The 24,425-nt window shown below is 37.1% G+C and overlaps 1 protein-coding gene across 4 annotated transcripts in view; it reads left to right on the top strand.

Annotated features, from left to right (window-relative positions):
* THADA (THADA armadillo repeat containing) overlaps window positions 1–24,425 on the top strand; it is a 168,987-nt gene that overhangs the window by 97,967 nt on the left and 46,595 nt on the right. For 3 of the 4 annotated variants that reach the window (XM_051614144.1, XM_051614146.1, XM_051614143.1), the window contains 2 exons: window positions 8,984–9,099; window positions 22,958–23,043. In XM_051614144.1, coding sequence (XP_051470104.1) covers window positions 8,984–9,099; window positions 22,958–23,043 — 202 coding nt within the window. The remainder of the gene's footprint in view (window positions 1–8,983; window positions 9,100–22,957; window positions 23,044–24,425) is intronic. The other variant, XM_051614147.1, reaches the window with a different exon arrangement.

The following is a 24,425-nucleotide window of genomic DNA, read 5'->3' as shown; positions in this document are numbered from 1 at the left end:
TCCTTACTGCTGTTGTCCTATATACTGCATTTGTAAAGCTGAACTGCCCATTTTGATGCTTACACTTGGAATTCAATTGTCTAGACAGAAAATCACTTTTTTGCATGTGTCAGTGGCATGTTCCTTTTTTCTAAGGATAATTTTGGCAAGGAAAATACTCATGAGTTCTACCTGCCTTCCACTCTGTTACCCTATGATGGAGGGGCACAGCATTTGAGTTCAGGGTCTAGGCACCAACATGGATGGTGTGTATGTATCTGTATAGCTGTTGTCCCTGGTGTCCCTGTTGTTACCAGCAACTAACTATGTGAGGGTTTTTTTTTAAGGAAGGGACATTTTCCCTATTATTTGCACTCCAAGAGAAATGCAGGAGTGTCTGTGTGGAAGAACAAGCAGTCTTACACTAAGTTCAGCAAGCTTTATAATGTTGGCTTAGAGTTCAGACAAAAGAGTGCAACTGGCAGTATTAAGTTCCTTAGTGTAAATGGAGCCATTAAAAGTGACAATATGCTTGTAAATGTGCAACAATGGAAGGGGAAGTTAATCCTCATACACAGGCACTTACAACAACAGGTTATGACTGATTTGATGTATGAATGGGGAAAAGCTTTTGGAAGACTTAACATGACCCTGCAATCACCACTTTTTTCATGGGTATATTCAGACATTTAATGGGGCAAATTATTCCCCAGGCTTAAGAAATACTGAATTTTTTTATTCTGTTAGAGAGAGACCTGTATATGTATTTTGTCTTCTATAAGTTTAAAATCATTAGCTGAGAGAAGGAGATTGCTTTCTGAAGCTGCAAGTTTTGCTTAATTTTATGTTATAATGTGAGTTTAGGAAATAACTATATTGATTTGATGCTTTTTACTTCTAATTATTTTCTCAGCTTGTGTGCTAATGCAGACATTCCTGAGACAGAAGATCACCTCTGCTGAAACCACCAAAGCTGTGGGGTCAAATAGCAATGTACTTATAAGTACTTTTATAAACATGTTTGTACTGACTGTTTCTTACACATCGCCTTCTTAGTGTCAGTGGGGTAGCTGTATCCTTTAATATTCTTCCTAATTGTAAATATCTGTTAGTAAACAAGGGTGTGTACCTTGGTCTTTTATGTGCATTTTGTCTCCTTCATGTAGATGTGTGCAGGATAACTGTGTTATGGGGACGTAAGCTGGGATAGAATAATTTCAAAGTGTTTCACCACCACCACCCCACCCAAAAAAAAAAAAAAAGGAAAAAAAAGGAAAAAAGATGGTTGAAGGAGGGTGAAAACTTGCCATCCTTTGAGGAAGATGGTTTAAGACAGTTATGGGTGGGCTTCTGTGATGTCAAGATGTAGACTTGGAAGAGGAGACTTCATTGTATGCTTCCTAAAGTTTGTGCCAATCAGAAATACAGGCTGAGCACAGTTTTTAACTGCTTCCACCATATATTCTGGTCAGTTCTTTTCTCTAGACTTTCGGTTACATGCTGCTGGGAAGATAATAGGAGTGTCTGCAGAGAGTGGAAATGCCACCAGCTCCACAGTATCTTCTTTCATCTCTGGTCAAGCCAGCTGGTTAGGAGGATGTGTGAGACCCTCACTCATCAGTCAGTTTTGCCTTTTCTTAGCGCCATCTATTTGAGGTTTTGTTTGCTCATCAGCCAGGTCTTTTAGTTGAGCTTCTCTGCCCAGCACATGTAACTTCAGTTCTAAGATGAATAACAGCTTTTAAAGTATCTTAAATCCTAATGGTAAAAAAGTCCTAATAATTATAAAGGCAGACCTGGTATCAGGTTTCTGTGCAAATAGGCGAAAAATGTACTATTAAGAGAAAATATAGCTAGAACTTTCAAAGAAGTAGCACTAATGAATATGATGTCAGCTGGCAGTAAACTTCTCATTGTTTTGTTTTCTCATAATACAGAATGAGCTGCATACACAAGTTTTAAGCTGAAATTCAATTTCACCCTGACTAAAATAGGAAGAAAAACCTAATAAACCTGGTATTACAAGAACTTTGATCTGTAAAATTTCACATTTGTTGGTTTGTTTTAGACAAAAGCAGTTTATCTTCAGTTTTAAGAATGTTTTTAGTAGTGTATGGTTTATGCTATATATCTGTGTCTGAGAAGAAAGCTACTTATCTGTTTCTGCATTTAGTACCTTTCATTAGTTATGGCACATTCATAATTTTCAGATTATTAAGCAGCTGTGTTATTCTTGCTCAGTTACATGGAGTTAACAAGTATTGTATTTTTAGTCATAGCTTTAGATGCTTTCATACCTTATTTTACAACTTTTAAATTCAATCAAAACATGCCCGTATTTTAATTAAAACAACTTGATTCTTTTATAAGCCTGGCTTTATGAATTTTGATGGATATATTTGGAAGGATTTAAAAGCCCATCTTATGAATAATAAATCAAAATTGTGTAATTAGATGATGAAATGTTCTGACAAAACAAAGATGAAATTAAGGAAAAATAGAACTGTCAACCAGCTGTTGCTTTAAAAGAAAAAGAATGTATACAGTTTTCAGAAAAATATTTGCAGAGGGAAGTATTTCAACTTCAGCCTGAGTTTAATCCATGCAAATATTCATATATGACAATCATATAATTCATATTTGACAGAAATAATAATGTGATCTGTTAGTTGTGAAATGACCATCATGAAATTAAAGACTTCAAAGAAGGGAGGTGGTAGGAACAAAGGATGATGCCTGTAATAATACGGAATGTTTAAGTGATGCAGGGCTATGGTAATCATGTAATAAATTATGGCTTTTCTAACGTATTTATTTGGGGATGGCAAGCAAACTGATAAGTATTTGAAATTCCTCTTCAATATATTGTGTTTTAAATGTGGGGATAAATCTGAATATTTACTCTGCCCCCCTCAACACCTTCTATCAGCTTTTCTCATAACTAAATACCTGGAATGAAGGAAAGCCTTATTGTAGTAGCATTAATCTTTTCACAGAGTTGCTAAACCTCAGTGTGGTTTAGCAGAGAGGATGAATCATGTGCCAGGAGAATGCAGGGCACAGGGGTGGCACCAGCACTGTGGTTTTGTACTAATTTAAAACTATTATCCTGCAACTTGTTTAGCTACTTTTGTTTGCAAAAGTGGCATGAACTGTGGGGATTCTATTCATGCCATACTTGCTGGTGACAAAGTATTAAATTTGTTTTCCACAAGTATAAATTTTTTCAGACCAGAATGATGCCAGAAGGTAACTAGAGAGTTATAAACTCTCACATCTATTTTTGTATAGATACCTTCTTGCAAAACTGGGGGGATATAGTTGAGGTTTTTAGTCCCATTATAATTATCACACTGGCACTTTTCATCTTTAAGAAAAAAGAGATTTTAGGGCTTGTTTTTCCCTAGAGATAATTATTTTAACTTTGAACATTTTATCTTCCTAATAAAAATGCCTTCACCTGTCAGAGCAGCTTGCCAGTTTTTATCTACATGGTCATAGTAAAAAAATGAAAAATTGAGCCTCACTTTGAAAATACGTAGGTAACTTGGCAGTTGTATTTATCATGTAAGAAGAATAACGTTTTATCTCCCTTTAAATGAGAGAAGAAAAGAAAAGTTCGAGGTTTTCTCACTAGCCTGTTCATACTCGAATAAAAGCTTTAGATGGAACAGTTCTGCAAAGCCATATTTAGCTTAGTTCAGTCACCTCCTTACTGCTGCCATTTTGAAACACCCTCTTTTGCCTTTCCTTGTTGCTTCAACCTCTATAGGTTGATGAGTGGCTTATTTTTCTGGGCTTAGTAATTTTACAGTGTTTTCTTTCAGCTGCTGAATCATCTGTATTCCTCAATTTTTTATTTTTTTAGAGGGTTGAATGGTCTATGCTAAGAACTTACAGTTTAGGGTGATGTCAATTTGCCTTTTTTTTTCTTCAAGAAGCAGTAAATTGAACACTGGAAGCATTGTTTTAGTCTTGCACTTAGGAATGTGAATATTTGTATTGTATGCTTAATTTCCTCCAAACATAGCTGAGTGCATGCATGCAGAAGTTTTATTACTGCAGGTCAGCTTAGGGAGAGAAAAGTTTAACTTTGATACTTCACTGAGAAGTGTCAAATTATATAACCTTCACTGGTTTGGTTTTGTTGGTTTTGTTTTTGTTTTTTTTAAAATCAGATTTTAAAAAAAATAAATGCAGCAACATACTGAAAACTCTTTTCTTTTAAAAATGAACACATGGACAGGCACATCATGTATCCACTTAATCATTATTTGAAGTTAAAAGTTCATTATAAATTTCAGAAACCTTAGTTCCTCCTATAAAACAAATGCTAATTTAAGTTAGTTAGAAAGTGTGTCACAATAGATCAACTTTTTGGCTATTACAAGATTGTGTTGTATTTGCAGTGTCTCTATATATGCAGGAGAACTCTTGGCATCAAAAACGATTTAAATGCACTTGTTAGTTTTTGTATTTTATACAAGTTTTCATCAACAGTCGCAGTGTTTCATTATTCTAATAGTGTATTTCACAGCTTGAATACAGCAATTTGGGCTGATACGAATGTTGCTAAAGATAATTATCAGTTTCATATCATATCAAAGTTGATGTGTGGGAGAAAAATGTCTTTTCTCATGGTTTACATTTTTTACTTAGCTGTTGTCTAATCATTTAAGTATTTATTTTTTTTTCAACAAAGTAATGTGTTTTTTGTGGGGTTTTTTTATTACTTGATCATCCAAAATGAACAAATAGCAAATGTCATGTCTTAAGGTCTGTTTGGGTACAAGGAAAACGCTCAACTTTCTCATGTCATGACTGGGAGACACAGAAGGTTCTCAGAGTTGTATCTGAGGGCTTGCTGTTTGGTGGGGGATGGATGTGAACAGGAGAGAAGGATGTGTGTGCTGATATGCCAGCAGGGAACCAAGCTGCTGTTTCCTTTTTTGGCTCTTCCTTTCCCCACCCACCTCCTCTTTTTCCCTTTCTCTTGAGGCTTCAACAGCTGAAGAACAAGGATGAAGCAAAATAAGGGAGGGGAGGTACTAGAAGTTGGGAATGGCTGGAGACTCTTCCCCATTATGTATCCAAGTATCTGGACTTCCTATGGCTTGCACTGTTTTAGCAACTCTTGCCCGGGTTGATAGGCAAGTCTCTACAGTCTTACTGGTGTATTAGACTGACTCCCCAACAGCCTACTCGGGGAAAGAAAAGGTTTGTGAGCATCCAACAACTAGCCATCCTTAATGCAGGGTTCCACAGGACTGTGTACAATAGCCTGGGTGTTGTACCTTCAGTCCCTTTGAGAAGACTCTCAGCATGTCAGAGATGTTTCAGGCTGCTTTCTTGGTGTTTAGTTCATGTAAAATTTAAAGATAATAGCTGTCATCCTGTAAGTCTTCCTCTGCAGATTGTGCATGTCTCTTGTAAAACTATCTTTAAAAAATAAGAAATTATTTGTATGTTGCTTTAGTGTGGTAGAAAAACCCAATCCCACATATAAGAGGAACACTGAGACCTCATTGCAGTTATGCATAAGTGAGGGATGTACCAGAATATTTAAAACAGAGTAGTACTTTGGCTCGAGGAGACCCATGTGCTGGAAAGCCTGTCTATTTTATTACCTTTATCAAACATGATGGAAGTGAAGAACCACTGGGGTTAACTTTAACAGATTGTTTGTTTGTTTGCCTCCAGTTTTAGTATACAGAAAATAAGGCTTTGAATCAAAACATGTGAACATTAACTAAAATTTTAAATTTAGTTTAGACTTTATAAAATGTTATGCTGAAAAAAGCAGCTCCTTTGTGGGAAAGGCTTTGAAGATCTCTTAAATTTGGTGAGGGGTTCTGAAGGAATGACAGAGGGCTTGCACCAAAATAATGAGTAAATTGGGATTTTGCATGTCAAAAGTTGGAACAGCATAAACCATTCTAGTTGAACATTGTCTTTGATGAATGCCAACATTTTTCCTCAGTGAATAAAATTCTTACATGAGTTGCACCTTCTAATTCTACTGCTTAAATATGGCTCATGTCTCAAATTTTTACCATCTGAATATTACAAGGATACAGCTCATATAGAGACTGAACTGCAGAGGATTTTTGTGTTTTCAGTAGTGAATTTTCTACCTGGACTAACTGACATCCACAAATTTGACTGATTGAGTGCGCACAGTTTTCCCACTCCCAAGACCTTTTGGTTGAACTATCAAACTACTTGGATTTCCTGTGTCTTTAGGAGGGAGGCACTTTGAGAGTTGTTTTCAAAGCTGAAGAGATTAAAGTAATTTATACTTCTAGGAAAAAATATGATAGCCCCTTCACAATTGTGAAACTTATTTTATATTGTTGCTTAGAGGTAAATCCCTTCTCATTCCTGGAAATGAACAAAAGCACAGAAAAATAAAATGAGAAAGGTTAAGGCACCAAATGGCTTTCAATTAGAAGAGGATATAAAAGGCAATATTAAGCGCTTCAGAGAAATAGAAGAGAAAACAATGTGCACTGTTTTCCTTTTTCATGCCTTTTTTTTCTGCAGTGTCCATTACTTGACAGAGATTAAGGGCAAGCCACAAAAAATACAGAGAAATCAGTAGTAATGGAAACTTTGGCATCGGTTTTAATGAAGAAGGTTAATTTGAGTAGATACTTCATAAAGCATTTTAATAAGCAGAGAGTTGCATGAGCAGAGAGAAGAGGATTCAAGGTAGAGCTCTCTGATGACACTCCCAGATGTTTGCAAGTTTGCACTTTTGCACAGTGCTTTGTAGAAAAAGATGAAGATTTAAAAAAAAAAAAAAACTTGGAAAGACCATCTTAGAAAAAAATGGTCTGCTGCCAACAAAATGATATTCAGTACAGAGGGCTTCAGAAGATTTAAGAAAAAAAAGTAAAAATGACAGCTCTCTTTCTATGACATCTCTTGCCTACAGAGCACCTGCTAACAAGGCAAGATGGGCGTTTATTTCATTGTTCTGTCAGAGGGGCCCCAGTGGGATCTCTGTATTTAATAAGTACCTCACTAGGAAAAAATCTGGACTGACTGAATGGTGTCCAGAGAATAGTTGTTTACTGTGAGAGCCAGGGTGGCAGTGAAGAGCAACACCTTGCCTCAAGAGCTTGAATTTTGAGGGTAAACACTAGAAGAGGTTGCATACAAATATTTGGAATCTGCTTTGTTGGCTGTTTTCAGAATTAGATGACAGTCAGATATTTGTTTCATTGGAAAATGTTTAGACCTTGCCTCAGTGTTTGTATGGATTAGATAGTCTCTTGACATCTCTTCTGTTTCCGTGCTTATTTGAAACCACTGCAGCTGTTTTTCCACTTGAATAATTTCACAAAAAATAACCCAGATGAAATTGTGTCAAGTTAATGCTATGCAGCAGTGCTTGTGTTTCCAAAACAAGCAAACAAACAAAAAAAGAATAACCCCGGGCAGAAGTGACAGCTGGAATGCAGGAAACCAAGATCTGAGATGTAAAAATCTGGATATGAAGGTTTTTCTTTTCCCAAAGTGAATTGAAGGCCTCAGCTTGATCCGTTAGTCATAAAATTGTCGCTTTGTAACTATGAAGCGCTAATACTGTCACACATTACAAGTGTGTCCATATAAAATGCTCATACATGTATTGTCAGAAATGGTCTGGTAACACCTCTGAAGCTTCCTAAAGTTCTGCACATCGCCAGTTTCTGTAAGTACTGGGGGATGTACTTTTTCAGTTTGCATAGAAACCCTGTCATGTCCATCCATGTCTAGAAACAGAATTTCAAATTTGGAGACTGTAAGACAAATGAAAGAAAGAGGGAGAGGTAGCACTCCTAGTCCAGCTTCCACATCACATGTGTACAGAACTCCTTAACCCAGGCAAGATCTTTCCCGTTAGGCTTCAGTACTGCAACATGTGTCTCCGTGTTTTCTCATGGAGAAATTAACTCACATAGGTGTTTCCTGTTTGCTTGCATATGGATGGGAAAGGTAAAAACTAAGTAGGTTGATGTAGCCATTGTCACTTGTGTCAGGAGTGGGTGTCACGTGTCCTCTCATATGTGTGGAGAGGATGGGTACCATGAGTGCTGAGCTTGGACAGTCCCTCTCCACTCTGCAATTGGTACTAGTTTTCATATGTTCTCCAATATTTCCTTTTCATGTTTAGGATCTAGGTGGCTATGCATCTTTTTTAACTCAATTTTTTCTTAACAGTTTTCTATATATTCAGCACTCCATGGAAAACCAGTTTTTAAATAGCAAACGAAAGTCTGTAAGAGCAGCAATTGTTTGCTTTGTTAACTATCTGACCAGAAAACTACGTACAGATTTTTGCTATCTTGAATTCTTTCCTTCATGGTAGCTAGAACGTGTCTACCATGCTTTTATATGAAACAGCCCAAGTGCAGGAGCTCGGTATTCTCTGTCCTTGGAAGGGAAGGGTGTGAGCAACTCCCTTCTCTGTGAAACCCAGCTGCCCACTGTGTTGGACTGGACCCCTGAAAGAAGGATCTTGGGGGCAGGGTACTTTTCTGTCAGCACTTCAGAGTGGTTATAGATGATAATGCTAGTGCCGTTAAAAAGCTCTTTGCTCGGTGTGTGGGTTGTGAGGTGTCACTGTGCTGCACAGACAGTTATGCTGGCACTGGGGAGCAAGATGGCACCGCTAAAAGGTTGAAAGTTGAGGGATGCTTAAGTTGTTAAGGGCCAGTAGAAGTGATATTCATCTGGCTGGCTTCTGCTCACTTCATGGAGGTTAACATTGTCCAGCACTTTCTGTGCTTTGTTTTTCGCTTATGTGAAAAGTCAATTTTAAAGAATAGGCAGTTTAAGGTTTCCATTTGTTGTTATGCCAAACGAATACATATTTTTCCTTGAGCAACAGTTGCTCATTTTGCAGGTGGCTGTTTTCATCTTACTTACTTGGAGGAAAAGTAGTGACTAGAAACTCTAGTTTCAACCTTTTTCTTTTTTCTTTTTTCTTTTTTTCTTTTTTTTTTTTTTCATTTAGGTTTTTCACTTGCTGCAGTCATACTTCGAATCAAACCAGCTTGTTAGCTCAGACTTTCAGCAGGATCTGAATGACATCATTACCTGTATAGGAATCAAATTGTGGTTGGCTAAAAGGTAAGATAAAACACAAGATACAGATGTTTATACACCTAGGTTACTAACTTAAGGCTTGTCTAATTGTTTGGGTTTTTGTTTTAACTATTTATAATTTTGTTAAGATGGACAGATTTATTTCTCTAGAAACATGTAAAACTCAAATGGCTTATTTTCTTGTTGGTTTTTAATCAGGATGTTGTGGTTGTTCTTCTCCAAAATGGATGAAAAAATATGGGTGTGCTTTACCTGTGTGCATTACAGTTTTTCAGTCTTCTCTTAGTTCATTCTCAGCTAAATTTTATAGTCCAGTCTGTTACAAAAAATAAGTGTGAATGAAAATGCCTACAGAAGGAGGCTTTTTGAGAAAAGGATGAATGTTGTTTCTGGGCTGAGAAAAATGTCACATATTCGAGGTTTTTGTGTTACTATTTTCTCTGACTTTGACCTTTACAAAAAAAAAAACCTGTCATAGCAATTGCTGAAAGCATCAGAAGTATTTAGCTGCCCACAATCTAAAATTGTAACATTTTCCTTAGGTTTCTGTAAAAGAATCTTCAGATGACTTACATACTGCAATCAAGAAACACTTTTTTTTTTTTTAAATCTATTTGACCTCATCAATTGTTTTTGAAAATTTCCACAAAAACTGTTAAGGAATTAGTTGTGGATAGAGAGCACAAGTCCTTCCACAGATAAATAACTGGGTAAAATATTCCAGAGTACAGTTTACATAGTGGATGGAGGTCACTAACGCGGTCTAATGTGGATCCTCAATAAAGCCTTGTTGCTTTGTGATCATCAGAAGCAAAATCATAAGTGATTTAGAGAAGGGGGGGGGAGGCTAGTGGGTTTCAGCGTTAACTAAATTGGAGAAACAAAGATACAGTTGATCTTTGAGAATTACAGAAGTGTCTCCTGAGGGAGTGCATGATGATATAGCAGGTAAAACTTGGTGTAAATAATTGTGAAATGATGCACGTGAACAAAGCAGTCTGGACTTTACCTGGGGAAAGATTGGTCAGTGAGCAGACTTTTTGTTAGAAAAATACCCCTCTACTTCTTGGTAGAGTCCAAGAGATGAGGAAGCAAATACAATTTTTTAAATGGAGAATAAAACAGAAAACACAGTTATAATTGTGTATTAATCCATGTTATGTAGTTGAGTATTGTGTAAATCCCAAATAAGACAATAGAATTGAGGAGCAATAAAAAGACTTAAAAATAAGTTTTAATTAGTCTCTAGATGAGAAATTACTAAATAGGCTGTCATTTTTTTAGCCTGGAAGGACAAGTGAGGGATGTCATGGAAAAAAATATTATGAGTCATATGGAAAGGAGCAATAATTAGCAGCCCTTCCAATGCAAGGTGGCAGATTTAAAAGAAAAAAAAAAATGGCATTTTTAATGCAATTTTAGTTTAGCTAATGAATTCCATGATGCAAGGTACTGTTTACTTGAAACCTACCTGAATTCATAACACGATTGAAGAGAGTTATAAAAGAAAAGCCCAGTAAAGTTACTAAGTATGTAGATATCACAGTTGACTCAAAAAATTTTTCAGCAGCCTTCAAGGTTGAGATTTTTATTTATTTATTTATTTACTTTTTTGCAAGTATCCCTAGTCATACACTTCTCTTTCATGTGCATCTGCTGTCTGCCCCAGTTGGAGACATCATGGTGAATTTGGTGGACCTTTTGACTTATAAGCATTAAGACTTTAAATGAGAATGGTAATTTACTTAATTATATTAAATCCATTGATACGATTGAAAAGAAAAACACCCAAACATTAGAGACCAAATTCTACAGGAAGATACTAGTGCTATATAGTTCAAACCTCTTTCTCCTTCAGCAAATGTGTGGGCCACGCTCTGTTCACTACAGATTTAAAATAAATTCTGTTTTTTCAAAGTATTTTTTCAGAACTGGCCCTTTCTAATCATGAGTCATTATTGTGCAGACTATTTTCTTTTTGTAATATCTCCATAAGGGATGTGTTTTCAGGCTCTAAGCAATCCCAGTACATGGTAGAGGTATTTGCCTAAAGAGATGTGTTTTCTCTTTTGTTTGCCTGTGAAAAGCCACAGCTGTATGTGCTAATATTAACCCTCTCTCAGTAGCACATTTCCATTTTGTCAGTTTGTTCCACCTGCTTTTCACATTCATGAATTCTCGATTATGCAGTGAATGCCATAGGTAACGCTTTTTTTCATTCTCCATTGATAGTAAAATGTTGTATTATGAGCATAGAGGTTTGCAACACTAAGTTAAGACATGGATTTTTCTACAGGCAGGAGCCATTTTTGTAAATTTCCAGTGTACGTCTGTACCTACACTTTGAGCTAAGGTGTGTTCTCTTTTCTCTTTTTTTCTTGGTTTCTTTCTTTTTTTTAAGTCTAAATAAAGCAAGTAAAATATCCATTAAGTGTTTGGCAACCAAATTTAGGTCCAAATATATTTTGAACCTAACACTACAATAAACAATAAAGCTGAAAAAATTTGCTTGCTTCTTACACCTCTGTTTGAGATAAATGTGATCCGTGTGATGTGATTTAAAAACAAAACAAAAACCCCAACAAACGACCCAAACAAACAAACATATTGAAATACGTGGTATTTTCTGGTAGTTTCAGTCTCCAGCATTCAGTGAGCAGCTTTACTGTTTCTATTTGTGGAGCTGAACAACTGTTTTGTGATGAACGGTGGGTTTAGGGGTTTTTGTTGGGGCTTTTTTTCTTGTTTTAAAGGAGTTTTGGAAGGTTACTTGGCAACTGGGTTGTGAAACTCACTAAGTCTGTGCAGTTTTCTGGATGTTGGGAAAGCGTATCAGGAAACCAGCACTTCCTGCATGCTCTGTTGTTAAGACCTCTTGATATGCATCTGCTACTGGTCGCTGTCAGAGAGGGTGGGGGCTGGGAGGGCCCTTGGTCCACAGGCAGTCATACCTTCTTACAATTCAGACAAGGAGAGTGAGTAGCACAGAAAAATTAATCAATCCTCATCTGTTTCTTCTCCCGTTTTCGTAAGAAAATGACTTAGCGTGTCACCAGTACTGTAGTGCAGTGAGAGTATTAGAGGCACTTACCATTCTTATGGGTAAAAAAAAAAAAAAGTTAAAATAACAGGAAAATGTTTTGTGAATTTGGGGAAATGAGGAGGTATTTCCAAACAGCAGTCTTCATTCGCATTTCTGTACTAGTTCTGTGAAGTTCTTGCTGGTGTTCTTTCAACCATGTACTTTCTTTGTACCTCCTTTGTATGGAACAAATGTCTCTGAGAAACTTGAATTACAACATCTTGGATTGCATAAGTAGCTCTTAAAAATGAGGCTCAGTTGTCATGCATATATGTCTGGAGCAAAGATTATTGTTCTTCAGCTGTATGCTGAACTGGATGGGGTTTTTTTTGTTTACTTGGGTGGGGATTTTTTACCTTTTCAGGGCCAGAATGTAATTTCCTTTTATCAGTTTAGAATAAGAAACTATTGCAAGTTCCCTATAATATACTAATCTCTTCTTCCTCTTCCACTCTCCCACCTGATTTTGCTTTAGAGTGTAAAATAATGTCTCAGATTCCCCAAACTGATTTTCATATAACATTCACTTTTTCTCTGTTCTGAAGGCAGACTTCTCATGTTAATGGGACATGCTTTTTCTCCTTTCTAACATGTATTCGAATATCAGAGAAAATCTCTCTCCCACCTTCCTTGAGGTTTGGGATTTTTTTACATCTTCAAAATACTACTTCTGAATACTCAAAAAGTTAGTATTTCCATGGTTGGTGTTTTGGTGAAGTAGAACTGCCTTCCATCCTTTTCTCCAGGTGGTGTTCAAAACTTTTCACTTTACTTGCAGATTTATACTTAATTTGGTGGGTTTTTTTTGTTTTAGAATACATTTGTTTGTTAAAGTGGCTTAGTAATGTTATTGCTTTCCCCACACCCCACTGGTGTTAGTTTATTGTATTCTTTGCCATTAAGGGAGATGTTTGAGAAGAGAAAAAATTAAAAAATACATTAAATCTGTTTTGTTGGAGAGCTGAGGTGATGGAATGAAGTGATGGAAATAGTCTGGTGAAAGCTTTTAAAAAAAAATAATATATCAAGCAAGCCTTTGAGTTCAAAGCTCTTTCATATGAATTAAAAAAAAAAAAGAAGTAATTTTTAGCTCAACTGCATACCAAGGAGCTACAAGACTAACTCTAGATGCCTTCTGCTTCACAAATACAGAAAGCTGAAAGGGCAGCCTTTGGAGCTGGTAATTTGTTGTACAGAAGTCCCGGAAATATCTGTCTTGTTTCATTTGTAGCCTTTGGCATGGCAAAATATTGGTATTGGAAAATTTGTGAAATCATGTCATTGCACAGCTCTGCTGTAGGATGCTGTCTTCCAGTGCTTTTGGATTATTTATTTTTTTTTTCTGCCTTCCTTCTTACTGAGACCACAGGAGGGGGAAAAGACTTTGAGGTTCTGCCAGAAGTCAAATAACATACTCTGCTAACCTCTAGCCATGTGCCATTTCTTAGCGGACAGCTTGTCTGTACTGGGAAAGTTCACTTCTAAGAAGGCTGCTTTCTTGAAATGAACTTGTGTAGAACAGCCTTGTATCAAACCAACTGGCTTTACATTTTGCAAACAGTCACCAGTTTGCCTGGAAGTGACTGCCTGCCAGGTGTACGCTCAGCTCTATCACCCAAACAGCTCGTTCTCTGCAGTGCTGCTGTGTAGTTTCTCCTTTATGGATGGGACTGTTAAAAATACAAATAGATCCTGATGTAGGAGCACAAGATTCAAGCTCAGACAACAAATACATGCAAAAGTTATTCCAGGGTTGAACTCAAAACCAGATTCACTGTCTGCTGAGATACTTGCTGCTCAGTTTTCTCCAGGCTGACTCTAGGGGGATTCAGCTGTAGCTGCTTTGCATGAGGGAAATCTCACTGGTGGTTCAGAACACTACAGAGTACATTAACTTGCCAAGTTTGATGGTCCTGACACTTCCTCAAGCATGTAGTGTTCCCTTCTTCACCTACACTTTTGGTTGTGTTAAGTGAGTGACAACAGGCAAGCAGTCTTGGGTTCTTCCTAGAAGGAACTTAATCTGAGATGCAGTTAGGCCACCTGTGTGGAAAGCAGGAATGTAGTTAGAGTTTAACCTAAATATGCCTAACTCTTCTCACTGCCCATTAGGAGAGACTGCAGTCATTTCTAGTGAGCAGGCTAGTAAAAACAGAACAGTGGCACTGGCAGGCCTATCTAGATACGTTGTGCGATGCCCATGGCTCTCTGAAACTTTGCAGCCAGCCTCTGTTTTTGGAAGAGGAACATTATTTGGGAGCTGAAAAGAAGGCAGCCTTGTACTTTCAAACCAGCAAGAGGGCAACAGTTGAGGAGAACGTAAAATCATCCTCCTTGGCAGAGTGGTCTCCCTCCTCAGATAGTTCCCTTGCTGCTGCTTCTTCCACTGCATCAAGACAAACTTCGTCCTTCCAAGGCTGTGTTTGCCATTGGCATCTTCCTGTTTTCTAGCTTTTCCACTTTTCCATATCTGTCTTTAAAACCTAGACATTGAGAATAGCAGTTAATTAACTTTGTTCGTTAGTGATCTGTATGCAGTATAAAGCTCAGTTTAAAAATTGCAGAATAGTTTTAATGACTGAGCCTGGCTCTATGGAAGTCTATTTACTAGGTTTCTGATTGAAAAGTTAACTTTCTGTCAGCAGGGCTGGAGCAATAATTCATGTGTGTGCACTTAGACAAAACATCAAGGGGAATTTTTGTTGTCCTGTTCCAGCTGAAAGCAAAGCATACCAGTATGAATGGTTACTGCACATCAGGTGCACCAAGGTAATTTATTAACCTGCACTTTCTGGCCCATGAGCCCAATTTAGCCTGGTTCGTCTTTGTTTTTGAGAGCAGTCATAACAGTTACGTCATTGTTCATAAATGTATTCTTGGAGGCATTCGTTTAAATCTTAAGTGCTTTTAGCAGGCTAATTCAGGTTTCTGTGCTGCTCCAAGTCCACTCTTTCACCAGTTTTGGTAACATTATCCTTAACACAGCTACAAATTGTTTATTTAGGCTGTTGGTGATTGCTTGTTTTGTAACACTTGCTTTAGGTATCAGTAGAGCTGTTTAAACTTCAGCCTGAATTGAAAGATGTACTTTGCATAATATAAAACATTATTTGACTGTGGTTCACAGGTACACTCCTAACTTAAATATGAACATACAGGGAGTAGTAAGAATTCAGTAAGATTGTTTAAGGTATGGTTCCTTCAACCAGTGAAATATTCAGGCATGAACGATGTGCAGTTACAGGTTTGGACATAAATCCTCATTCATATCTGAAAATGCTTTCCTATAAATAAACAAAAGAGTTTAAGTAGTTTGCCTCTTTATAGGCAAACCCCCTGATGTTATTGTGTAAAATTCATTAAATTTGCACATGGGATTAGTTTGACCTGTATGTATTTTAGGATGCTGCTAAGCAATCACATGTGGTTCTCATTAAGAGAACAAAAAAGAGAACAGACAGTATTACTGTATCAATCCGGTATGCTAAAAACAACACAAACAAAACACAACCTTTCAGTATCATTCACCAAGGACAGCCAGAGCACAAATTAGTTTTTCTTAATAGCTGAAACTCAGGATGTTCTTGGTGTATCACAATGAAAAGTAATTAGTATAGCTTCTTTCTGAAGCAATAAATTACCTGCCTTTACCAGGGAAAGTAACAGCAACATAATAGTCCAACTATGGTGGTGGTAGAAAAACTTAAATCACCAGAATGGCAACTTTCCCTTTGGAAAAGATGTCTGCTATAGTGTGTTATGAGCTGGTCATATAGAAGGGGCAAGTTAAGGGGGCTGTGTACATGGTGATTACTCCAAGAAGATGTCAACAGCACCAAGTAGGCAAGCAGATGCACTGTTACTAGATGTTTGTATTTCTGTGCGGGTGTTCCTGTGCTTCCAGGAACTCAACAAGGATTACTTGGTAGTGTAGGCTTCATTATTATTTTTTTTTAAAAGCTTTCCATTATATGTAGGTCTGTTGGCTGTGATGTTCACTGATGTGCTGGTTTTGTATTACATAATTAAAAATGCTATGGACAAAGTTTAAAAATTAAATCCATTATTAATGTCTTCTCAAGAAGACAAGAGGAAGGCTGTGCGTGTTGATTCAGTGCTACAGATGTGGGTTTTGAGAAAAAATATATTAAAATATGAAGGTTGCTTTCTAAACAAATTACCCCAAAAAACCTCAGTCTTAAGAATACTGCAGAATTTGAAACCTAATAACCAAAACAACGGAGATTTAATCTTTTAGTAGCTGCTCATTGTATGTGTAGGTGTCATTTCCTTAAGCTTTGTCATGTCCATGAGTGACAAATTATCATTTTCCAGATCTCTCTGCAGTTAAAATGTGGTCAGTACAAGGCCAGCTTGGCCTGGTTCATCAGAAACCCTCCAAAGATAAACCCCCCTATGGATAATCTCCAAAGGATTAGGTAGAGTTGGTTGTATCAAGACTCAAACATCACAGAAGGCGCACTTCTTGGTGCGTTTAGGAGGTATTTTAGCTGATACAATTGCTGTCAGAATTGTGTATCAGAAGAATCTGGCCACCAGAAGAAAGAAGACTCTGCAGAGATTTGCCTTTCTTCAGGAAGGACTAAACTTGGAAGTTCACAGGGAGGGAAAGATGCACTGTAAACCCAAAATTTAATTGCCAGTATGCCAGCCTGAATTGTTGAGATTATGGAAGGCAAAGGCACACTGGAAAACTCAGAGTAGGAAGTTGCATAGACCCCATCCCCAAGTACCAGCATTCTAATTCTTGCCTACATTTATGCTAGAGCTGAAGGTGAAATTCTAGCCTCAGTTGCAGTACTGTCTTGTGTATTAGCTAGAATATGATGTTTAGGAAACCAATTTGATTTATCTCTTGGAAAGAAAAACTGGATGTAATACTGAGTTAGAAAGTAGAAGAACTTAGTGTTTAAATTCAACACCAGCAGGGTGATTTATATTCTGCCAGATAAAATATACAATTTAATAGGTGTTGCTGAGGGATTATTTGAACAACAACATGTTATTTAAAGAACAGAGTGGTGGTTAGTTTACTACAGGTTTTCTTTGTCTTTTAATACAAGGCTCTTCCTAAAATACTATTGATAAGTTTGATCCTGTGAAAAGATCTTCGAGGAAATTTAGGCCTTTTTCAGCCTTTCCAAAGGCTTCAGAAACATACAGCATTACACTGACTTCTTTATTTAATACTAGAGAAGGAGTAGACTGCCTATTGAATTAATTAATCACTTTGGAAAATGAAATTAAAGTAGTCAGGCAAGTCTTAAGGACATTTCTCGTTCACAAGGCAACTATGAATTGAAAGAGTTGAAAGGATTTGAAAGAGTTGCCCTAGTAATCTTGCCAGCACTGGCTTCTTTGCCCTGATGCTTAGGAGTGTGTCATGCAGTTTTTGAACAAAATAGAGGGGTTTGTAGGCAGCTGTGTAAGTTATCTAATTTTAACGTCAGCTTGATTTATGAGCCAAATCTTGTTAACAGTTTTTAAAGACTGGAGCTGAGAGTAGCCAATTTGAATGTGTAGATTTGAAGCAGCTAACAGTCATTTAAACACTCGACTCTGAAAACAAGTTGGCTGACGTTCTGTGTAGTTATGTATTGTTTTACTCTAACCAAAACTGTGATGTATGTGTTACATATTATTAAGAGGAAATTCTGTTTTGTTAGTTATGTAATAAAGTTATATTCCAATTTGACAAATAAGATTGGTTTGTATTCATAAAGCAGCAGTGGCTGAAAGATTTGAAATCTTTCAGGCTCTGCTAAGAACTTGGAGACCTCAAAACAAAGAGCTTTTCTGAGACCTTTACAGAAGTTTATTTTTTATATATCTCTAAGATAGCTAACTACACTAAGATACCTATAGCTAAACTAATCCATGAGAGAGAAGTTTCAGCGTTGATTGGCAGGTGGCATTTGAAATTTGTAAGTGCTCATCAAGAGTTTGAGCAAATATGCTTTGATTTTTATATTGTTAAATGTTTAGTAAGTATTTTAAGTTGCTGTATATTTGTAGTGCTTGTTCTGCTAGTAGTTTTGCAACATCTGTTTCCTAATGAGGTAAAACATGAGGAAAATAAACCACCTCTTTGGAAAACATTTAATTTATATTGACTAGAATGACTAAAAGTTATAAACATTAACAAAACCAGCTTTGATTTCAAAATTAGTGACTTGTATTTGTCTTATTAATAAATTTAATTTGTTACATAAGTGTTACTATTGTTGCTGCTCATTTCCAAGTGAGGGAATGCTCCTTTGTAAGAAGAGGAGTGGCCAAGAGGGAAATAGTTACCATATTTTAAAGTCATCTGATTTGATGTTGCTGAAAATTAGGGGCTTGATTATAGAATGAGAATCTGCAGAAGTTTTGCATTAAAAAATCTGTGATACTTGCGTTACATAAAGGTGTGTTGGCATCCTTGTTTCTATATAGAAATGTAAATAACTATAAATGGTGTCCTGTAATGAGTAGAAATTATGTTTAAGAGCCTCTGCAAACCTTAGTGGTTAGAGGAGCAAGGTTTCATATTTAGTTTGCTTAAATCTTTCCCAGAGTTCTGACAGAATTGAGTGAGCTTTCCATGTTCTTTGCTTCTTGTTGTTTCCCTTGGAAGAGAAGGTAATTTGATCCATAATTCATTAATGCTAATCCTCTTTAAAATAAACAGTCATACAAGAGAAAATGAATTTTAGAAGTCAAGCCATGTGTTCCTGACAGCGTAGGAACCGTGTGTGCGAGCAGGGTACACAGGAGGTCTGTGACCACATGTTGCTGAGTTCTTCAAGAAATGCCAGTTTGGTTTGCATCAGATCTGCCATCCAAAATAAACAAACCAATGACTACCTTAAGTTCAGCATGGTTTAACTATAAAAGGTGAATCAAACTTTTAAAAAATAATATTTGCAGAGCTCCAAGCTGTGAGAGTCTAGGATGGATTCCATGTTAAGCAGACCTAAGGTGCAATCAGCGGTGCTTGAAGGCAATAAAGGCAGGACAGAAATTAAAGCAGTCCCAGTGCTACTGTAGGTGGCCGAAGACAGCTAGAGTGAGACGCAGCATTGCCCGTGGAACTTCTGAACCTGCCCATTCTGATTTACATCTACAGAGAGAGAATATCTCCTGAAGTGTATGCTTCCTGATTCACCTACCAGGCAGTTCCTTGTTGAAAACAAATAGCTATTGTTACTCTGGTCACATATTATTCTGTAAGTGCTTAACCTGGGCCTCTTCAAACGCATTTGAACAGGAGCCTTGTGAATTCAAAAGGACTACTTAGTTCCATTAACTTTCTTCTCTCAAAAGAAATCCCTAGACTCTTAACCACTAACAAAAGGTTTTCTCCTGCCAATGACTTCAACACTTTTCTAATTTTATATCCACATACCACAATTCAAAATGGAATTGCAAAGAAGTCTGTCTGCTCTATCCCCAATTACTTGTTCTGCAATAGTGATAAGAAATTGGCTAGGTTTGGACTTCTGTTTTCAGGATCAAATCCAGAAATCTGCTACAATGTGTCAAAATTAAGGGTATGGAAACTGGCATGTATTTTCAGATTTGTCAACTGTTCAGCCATACCTACCTAAAATAATAGTTTTTAAAAGCACTTTTTCCCCCCATACTGAAGATACTGTCTGATTGGAGCTTTGAGGAATTAAAAAAAATATCTGTAGTCCCTTTAAAACCTTTAGTCCCTTTAACTTTTTTGATGTGTTCTTTCAGTCACCTTGTCTCTTCTGTGGTATTTTGTGATGATCTAGTAGGGACACAGCAGCTTCTCCTGTCCTTGTTTTGTCCTCCTTCCTTAAATTAGAAGAACATTTCTACTGGGTCTTGTTTTTTCTAAGCAGTAATCCTTTCTTTCCCTGCTTGTGCTTTTAAAAGTTGCAGGTGTCATCTTCCCCTCCACCTGGCAGGTCTAATCTGTGATAATGGCTCCCTTTTACATGGTACTTGGGGCGTCCAGCCTTTTACCTCTCTTCAGTCAGATATGCTTAAATATTCTGCAGTATTGTTTTTTGGTGAACTTCTGAAAATCATCTTTCAATGCATCTGGGCGTGGTATGTAGGGAGGCCATTGGGTCTTCTGTACAAGTACTTTGACTTCACAGATCTGCTGTTCCACCAACCTACTTGCTAATGTAGACCAGGTGTTACTTTAGTGAGGTATGGATCTCTGCACTGAAATCACTAGCCTGCTATTAGGATGTATATGTAGTAGTGTGAATACTGTCTTGCTATCCATTGTATGTTTCTGTGTCAACATACCCTTAGATAGGAGAGTCCTAACCATCTTTAGCTCTGCCCTCTGGGAGTCACGTATGGTTTATCATCTGAAGCAAGGATGTAATGTATTTGTTTCTATTAATATCCAGTTTGGAAGAGAAATGAACTGATTTTTGTGTTTTGGACCAAAAAAAAGGAACGCTGTTCCGGATGCTTGGAGCTCCCACCCTTACTACTGCTGTGACTTTCTTGTTTGGAGACATATTTCCTCAAAGCTTGCTTATGAGAACACCCCTTTAGTTGAGTATGTGTTAAAAAAGGAACGTCTTGTACTTTTCCCACTCTCATTGTTGAAGTTTTGCAAGAACAGGTCATCTTAAGTACTGCGTAGTGCATCATTGGAAATATTCATTGTGTGATTTTTGGCTGTCAGGTCTGTTAGGCAAATCAAAGTCTGATTGTCTTAAAGACTGAGGTTTCTGCTACAGTCTGAACAACACTGAAATGTCTTGGTTTTGGAAAATTGAATTTCCTGTTGTGTCCGTCTGGCACATACAACTGAGAATTCCCTAGCATCACCGGAGCAATGGAGCCAGCCAAGAACAAACGTTTGGCATTTTTTGTCCTAGAAAAGCCTCATTTCAAAATCAAAACATGCATATGAGCATACTCAAAATGAAGTTGTAAGTGCTTAAAAGCTGGACTAGAACACAAAACCATATCAGTATTGCTCTTGTCACTTCTTCAGCAATGATTGTCAACCATGTTTTTCCCAAGGCACACAGTCTGTATGTTGGAAATTTTCTTTCCAGTGAACTGACTGAAGTGAGTTCTGGTTTTCAAGGGAGCTGAAGTGCAGAAAGCCCATTATGTTTCTCATCTTAATTGAAATTTGTCATGACTGCTTTAGTCCATTTTATGAGTACTTGTGAGTTTCTTTCTCTTGGTTTCTTGTTCTTCTAAGTCTTTGACTGATCTGTCATCCTCTTGTGGGCTGAACTTCTAACCTTCTATTTCTTGGTACTGTTTTCATCCAGATTTGTAGATAACAACTTGGGTAACAACTGGATGCCGCAGATACAGAAGAGGTTCACTTAGGGTGGATAAAACTGAAGTCTTCCTAATAGAGCTTTTAAAAAAATAGGCTATATTAGAATGGCTTTGGTGCCTTATGGTTCTTATTGATGTGCATCTTCTCTGCAGGCAGGTTTTTAACTCTTGCGCTCTAAGGTGAGTGGTAAGAGGAGAACAAGGAGAAGTTCTGGGGATTCATGTCTGCTTCGCAGAAAAAAAGTGTCTAAAAAGTCTCTGTTTATGCAAAAGGAGCAAAAACCTTTTGAAAAAAGAGATCCTGGTAGCATGTAGTCTGCTATGTATTATAGGAATGCCTAATATTGTAGGCCATAAAATAAAGCATAAGTAATTTAGACTTACTACAGAGTTTATAACTGAAGGTGAGAACCAAGGGTTCTTGTAAAAGTTGTCTTTTTTAACAGGATCATAGCTTAACTCTCCAGAAGCAAATGGAGCTGCCAAACTGCTACACAAGAACCTCAGACCTTTCATTTTAAAGTCACGATCACTTATCTTACTTGAAAAAGTGTTTTCTTGAATTTTAAAGATGTTACAGAGTTGAGAATGTTGGTTGGAACATATTTAATTAAAACTTTTTTTAAAGAGTTTCAAACATCAAGATAAGCATACAAAGGAAGTGCCAGATAAAATAAAAAAGAAATACCAAACAGAATTAGTCATACTTTAAGCTTGTGCTGCTTGATTCTAAAAGTTTTTGGTTTAGTGCAAGTCTCATTGGACTCATCAGGATAAGTTCTGTGTTTTGAACTCGATTTCCTGTTTGTTCACATATTGTTATATTTTAAGAAAAGTTTTCCTGGCTGAAACATACAGTGAGAACAGTATAAAGAAGAATGAAGATTTTAACCCAATTTTTACTTCTCTAATTGTTGAGAAAATGTCTAGTACTTGTGACCTGAAGAGGCAGACCAAAGCGTAGCTTATTAGCAATTTGCGTTATACACAAAAAATCTCCAATATTCTTGTTTCGAAAAAAAAAACACGCTAATTTTAAAAACATGCATGCCTCTGTGATCTTAATCAGCATAGTGAGAGAACTATGGCCATTAAAAAGATGCGATAGGTACCTCTGGTACCTATTTTCTCTTTAAAGAACTGTAACAGTAAGACCTGAAGACTTATTTTTGTTAATTACATACATTATTGATAAGGAAAACAAAGACATGCTAATTGCTAGGGCAAGCTGATCCATCCAATCATAAAGAAATGTATAAACTGTGATTTGGTAGAATGGATAGAGAAAGGATGTTCTGCTAGGGAGACTGTCGTTCAGAATGGACCAGGAGGTGAAGCTTAGATAACGTGGTCTAATTTTTTTGCATCTGCCGTCTAACTTGATCAGTAGTTAATCTTAATTAATTAAGGAAAATAGACACACCAAGCTGGTGTGTTTCACTGTTCTTTCTGAGCATGGATGTTGCAAGGATTTAATCTTCAGTAATTTGATTTTTCTAGGCAAAATCCTTGTTTGGTGACCAGAGCTGCCTATCTTGATGTCCTTGTGATGTTGAGTACACACCTGGGGAAGTTTCAGAAGCAAGGCAAGTAAAATGTACTGTTCTGTTAGTTGGATGGAATATGTGTGGGGAAACTTATGAGTTCTGTTAAATCTGGACAAACAATAACACATTACTTGTACTTACGGTTTCTGGAGCCTTTAGGTACTTGATATAAAAGGGACATTTATTCTACCTTCTGTAGAGCTAGAGCTAGTCCTGGAGATTCTTGATGAGAAGAATGAGGTACAGCTCCATGTCAAAGCTTGAAGCAATGACCTTGCAATATTCCTAATCCTAGAACTGGGTAACAATATAAAAGATCCCCTCCAGCATTCAAAATGTCTTTCTGATCTGAGGTTGTAAATACAACATCCAAGCAGCGGAATATTGCTACTTAAGCCTTTCCCAAATGCCACAGAGATGATCCCTCATGAGACACCTGAAAGTGTTGCAGGGAAACGGTGATGTTTACAAGTTCTATAAGAAACAACTCTGAGATAGTCTTTAAATTTCTTTTTTTTTTTTTTTTTCATATTGATTCTTTACTAGTGTCAACTTTTTGAAGTGAGAAAGAACAGTGGGTTTAATGATACAGAGTGGTGGTTGCAACAATACAAACCATACTGAAAACAATAAGGAAATCAAAGGAAGGGATACCCTTTCAAGTGTGACCATATTTAGGCAACTTCTGCTCAGCTGTAACTAGCTTCCTTGTGGGCCTGTTTTATTCATTTCTTATTAACAAGTGAGTAGTACATTATCTTGTCAGTCCAGGAAGACCATTAAAGAATAGTTCTTTCATTTCATTAACATGCTTGAAGACTAATTTTAACACTGCATTTAAGTCATTGGAACTGTTCTTTATTTCAGAGAGTCGTGCCCTGGGGGCTGTTCTTAATTTTAAACCCAATTCCTTTTGCTTAGACCTTTGATGGAAGTAGTTCCATAATTGCTATTTGTGCGTTTTCTTGAACTGCACAGTTCAAATAGTGATAATAATAGGGAAATGAGTTGGTGATGAACACGTCTGAAATTAGCTTCTTCAGATAGCTTGATGCAGAATCTAGCCCTTATAACAGAAGCATAAAAATAAAGAAAATACAGGACAGGTGGGTTCCACTCTACCAGAGGAAGATGATTAGGGTTCTCAGTGACTCTTGGACATGGGTCTGATCTTTCATGTCCTCTGAAGAGTCATTCCTCTCATGGCTCCCAGATACCAAGATATACTGTTCAATAAAGGAAACTTTCAGATGATGCTGCACCTTATATTTCATTCTGTAGGTACTCATCACTTTCTGTGACTAGGAAAGGGCTGCAGCTTTATAGACAGGAAGTCACACCCCCTGTATAAAGGTTAGCGTGTCCCTAGGGACAAGTGTTTTTCAGAGGTATTTCATGTTTCTTTTGGGTAAGCTATATCT

Source organism: Apus apus, chromosome 3, assembly GCF_020740795.1.
Source record: "Apus apus isolate bApuApu2 chromosome 3, bApuApu2.pri.cur, whole genome shotgun sequence".
Classification (NCBI taxonomy): Eukaryota; Metazoa; Chordata; class Aves; order Apodiformes; family Apodidae; genus Apus; species Apus apus.
This window is presented reverse-complemented; position numbering and strand designations above follow the sequence as displayed.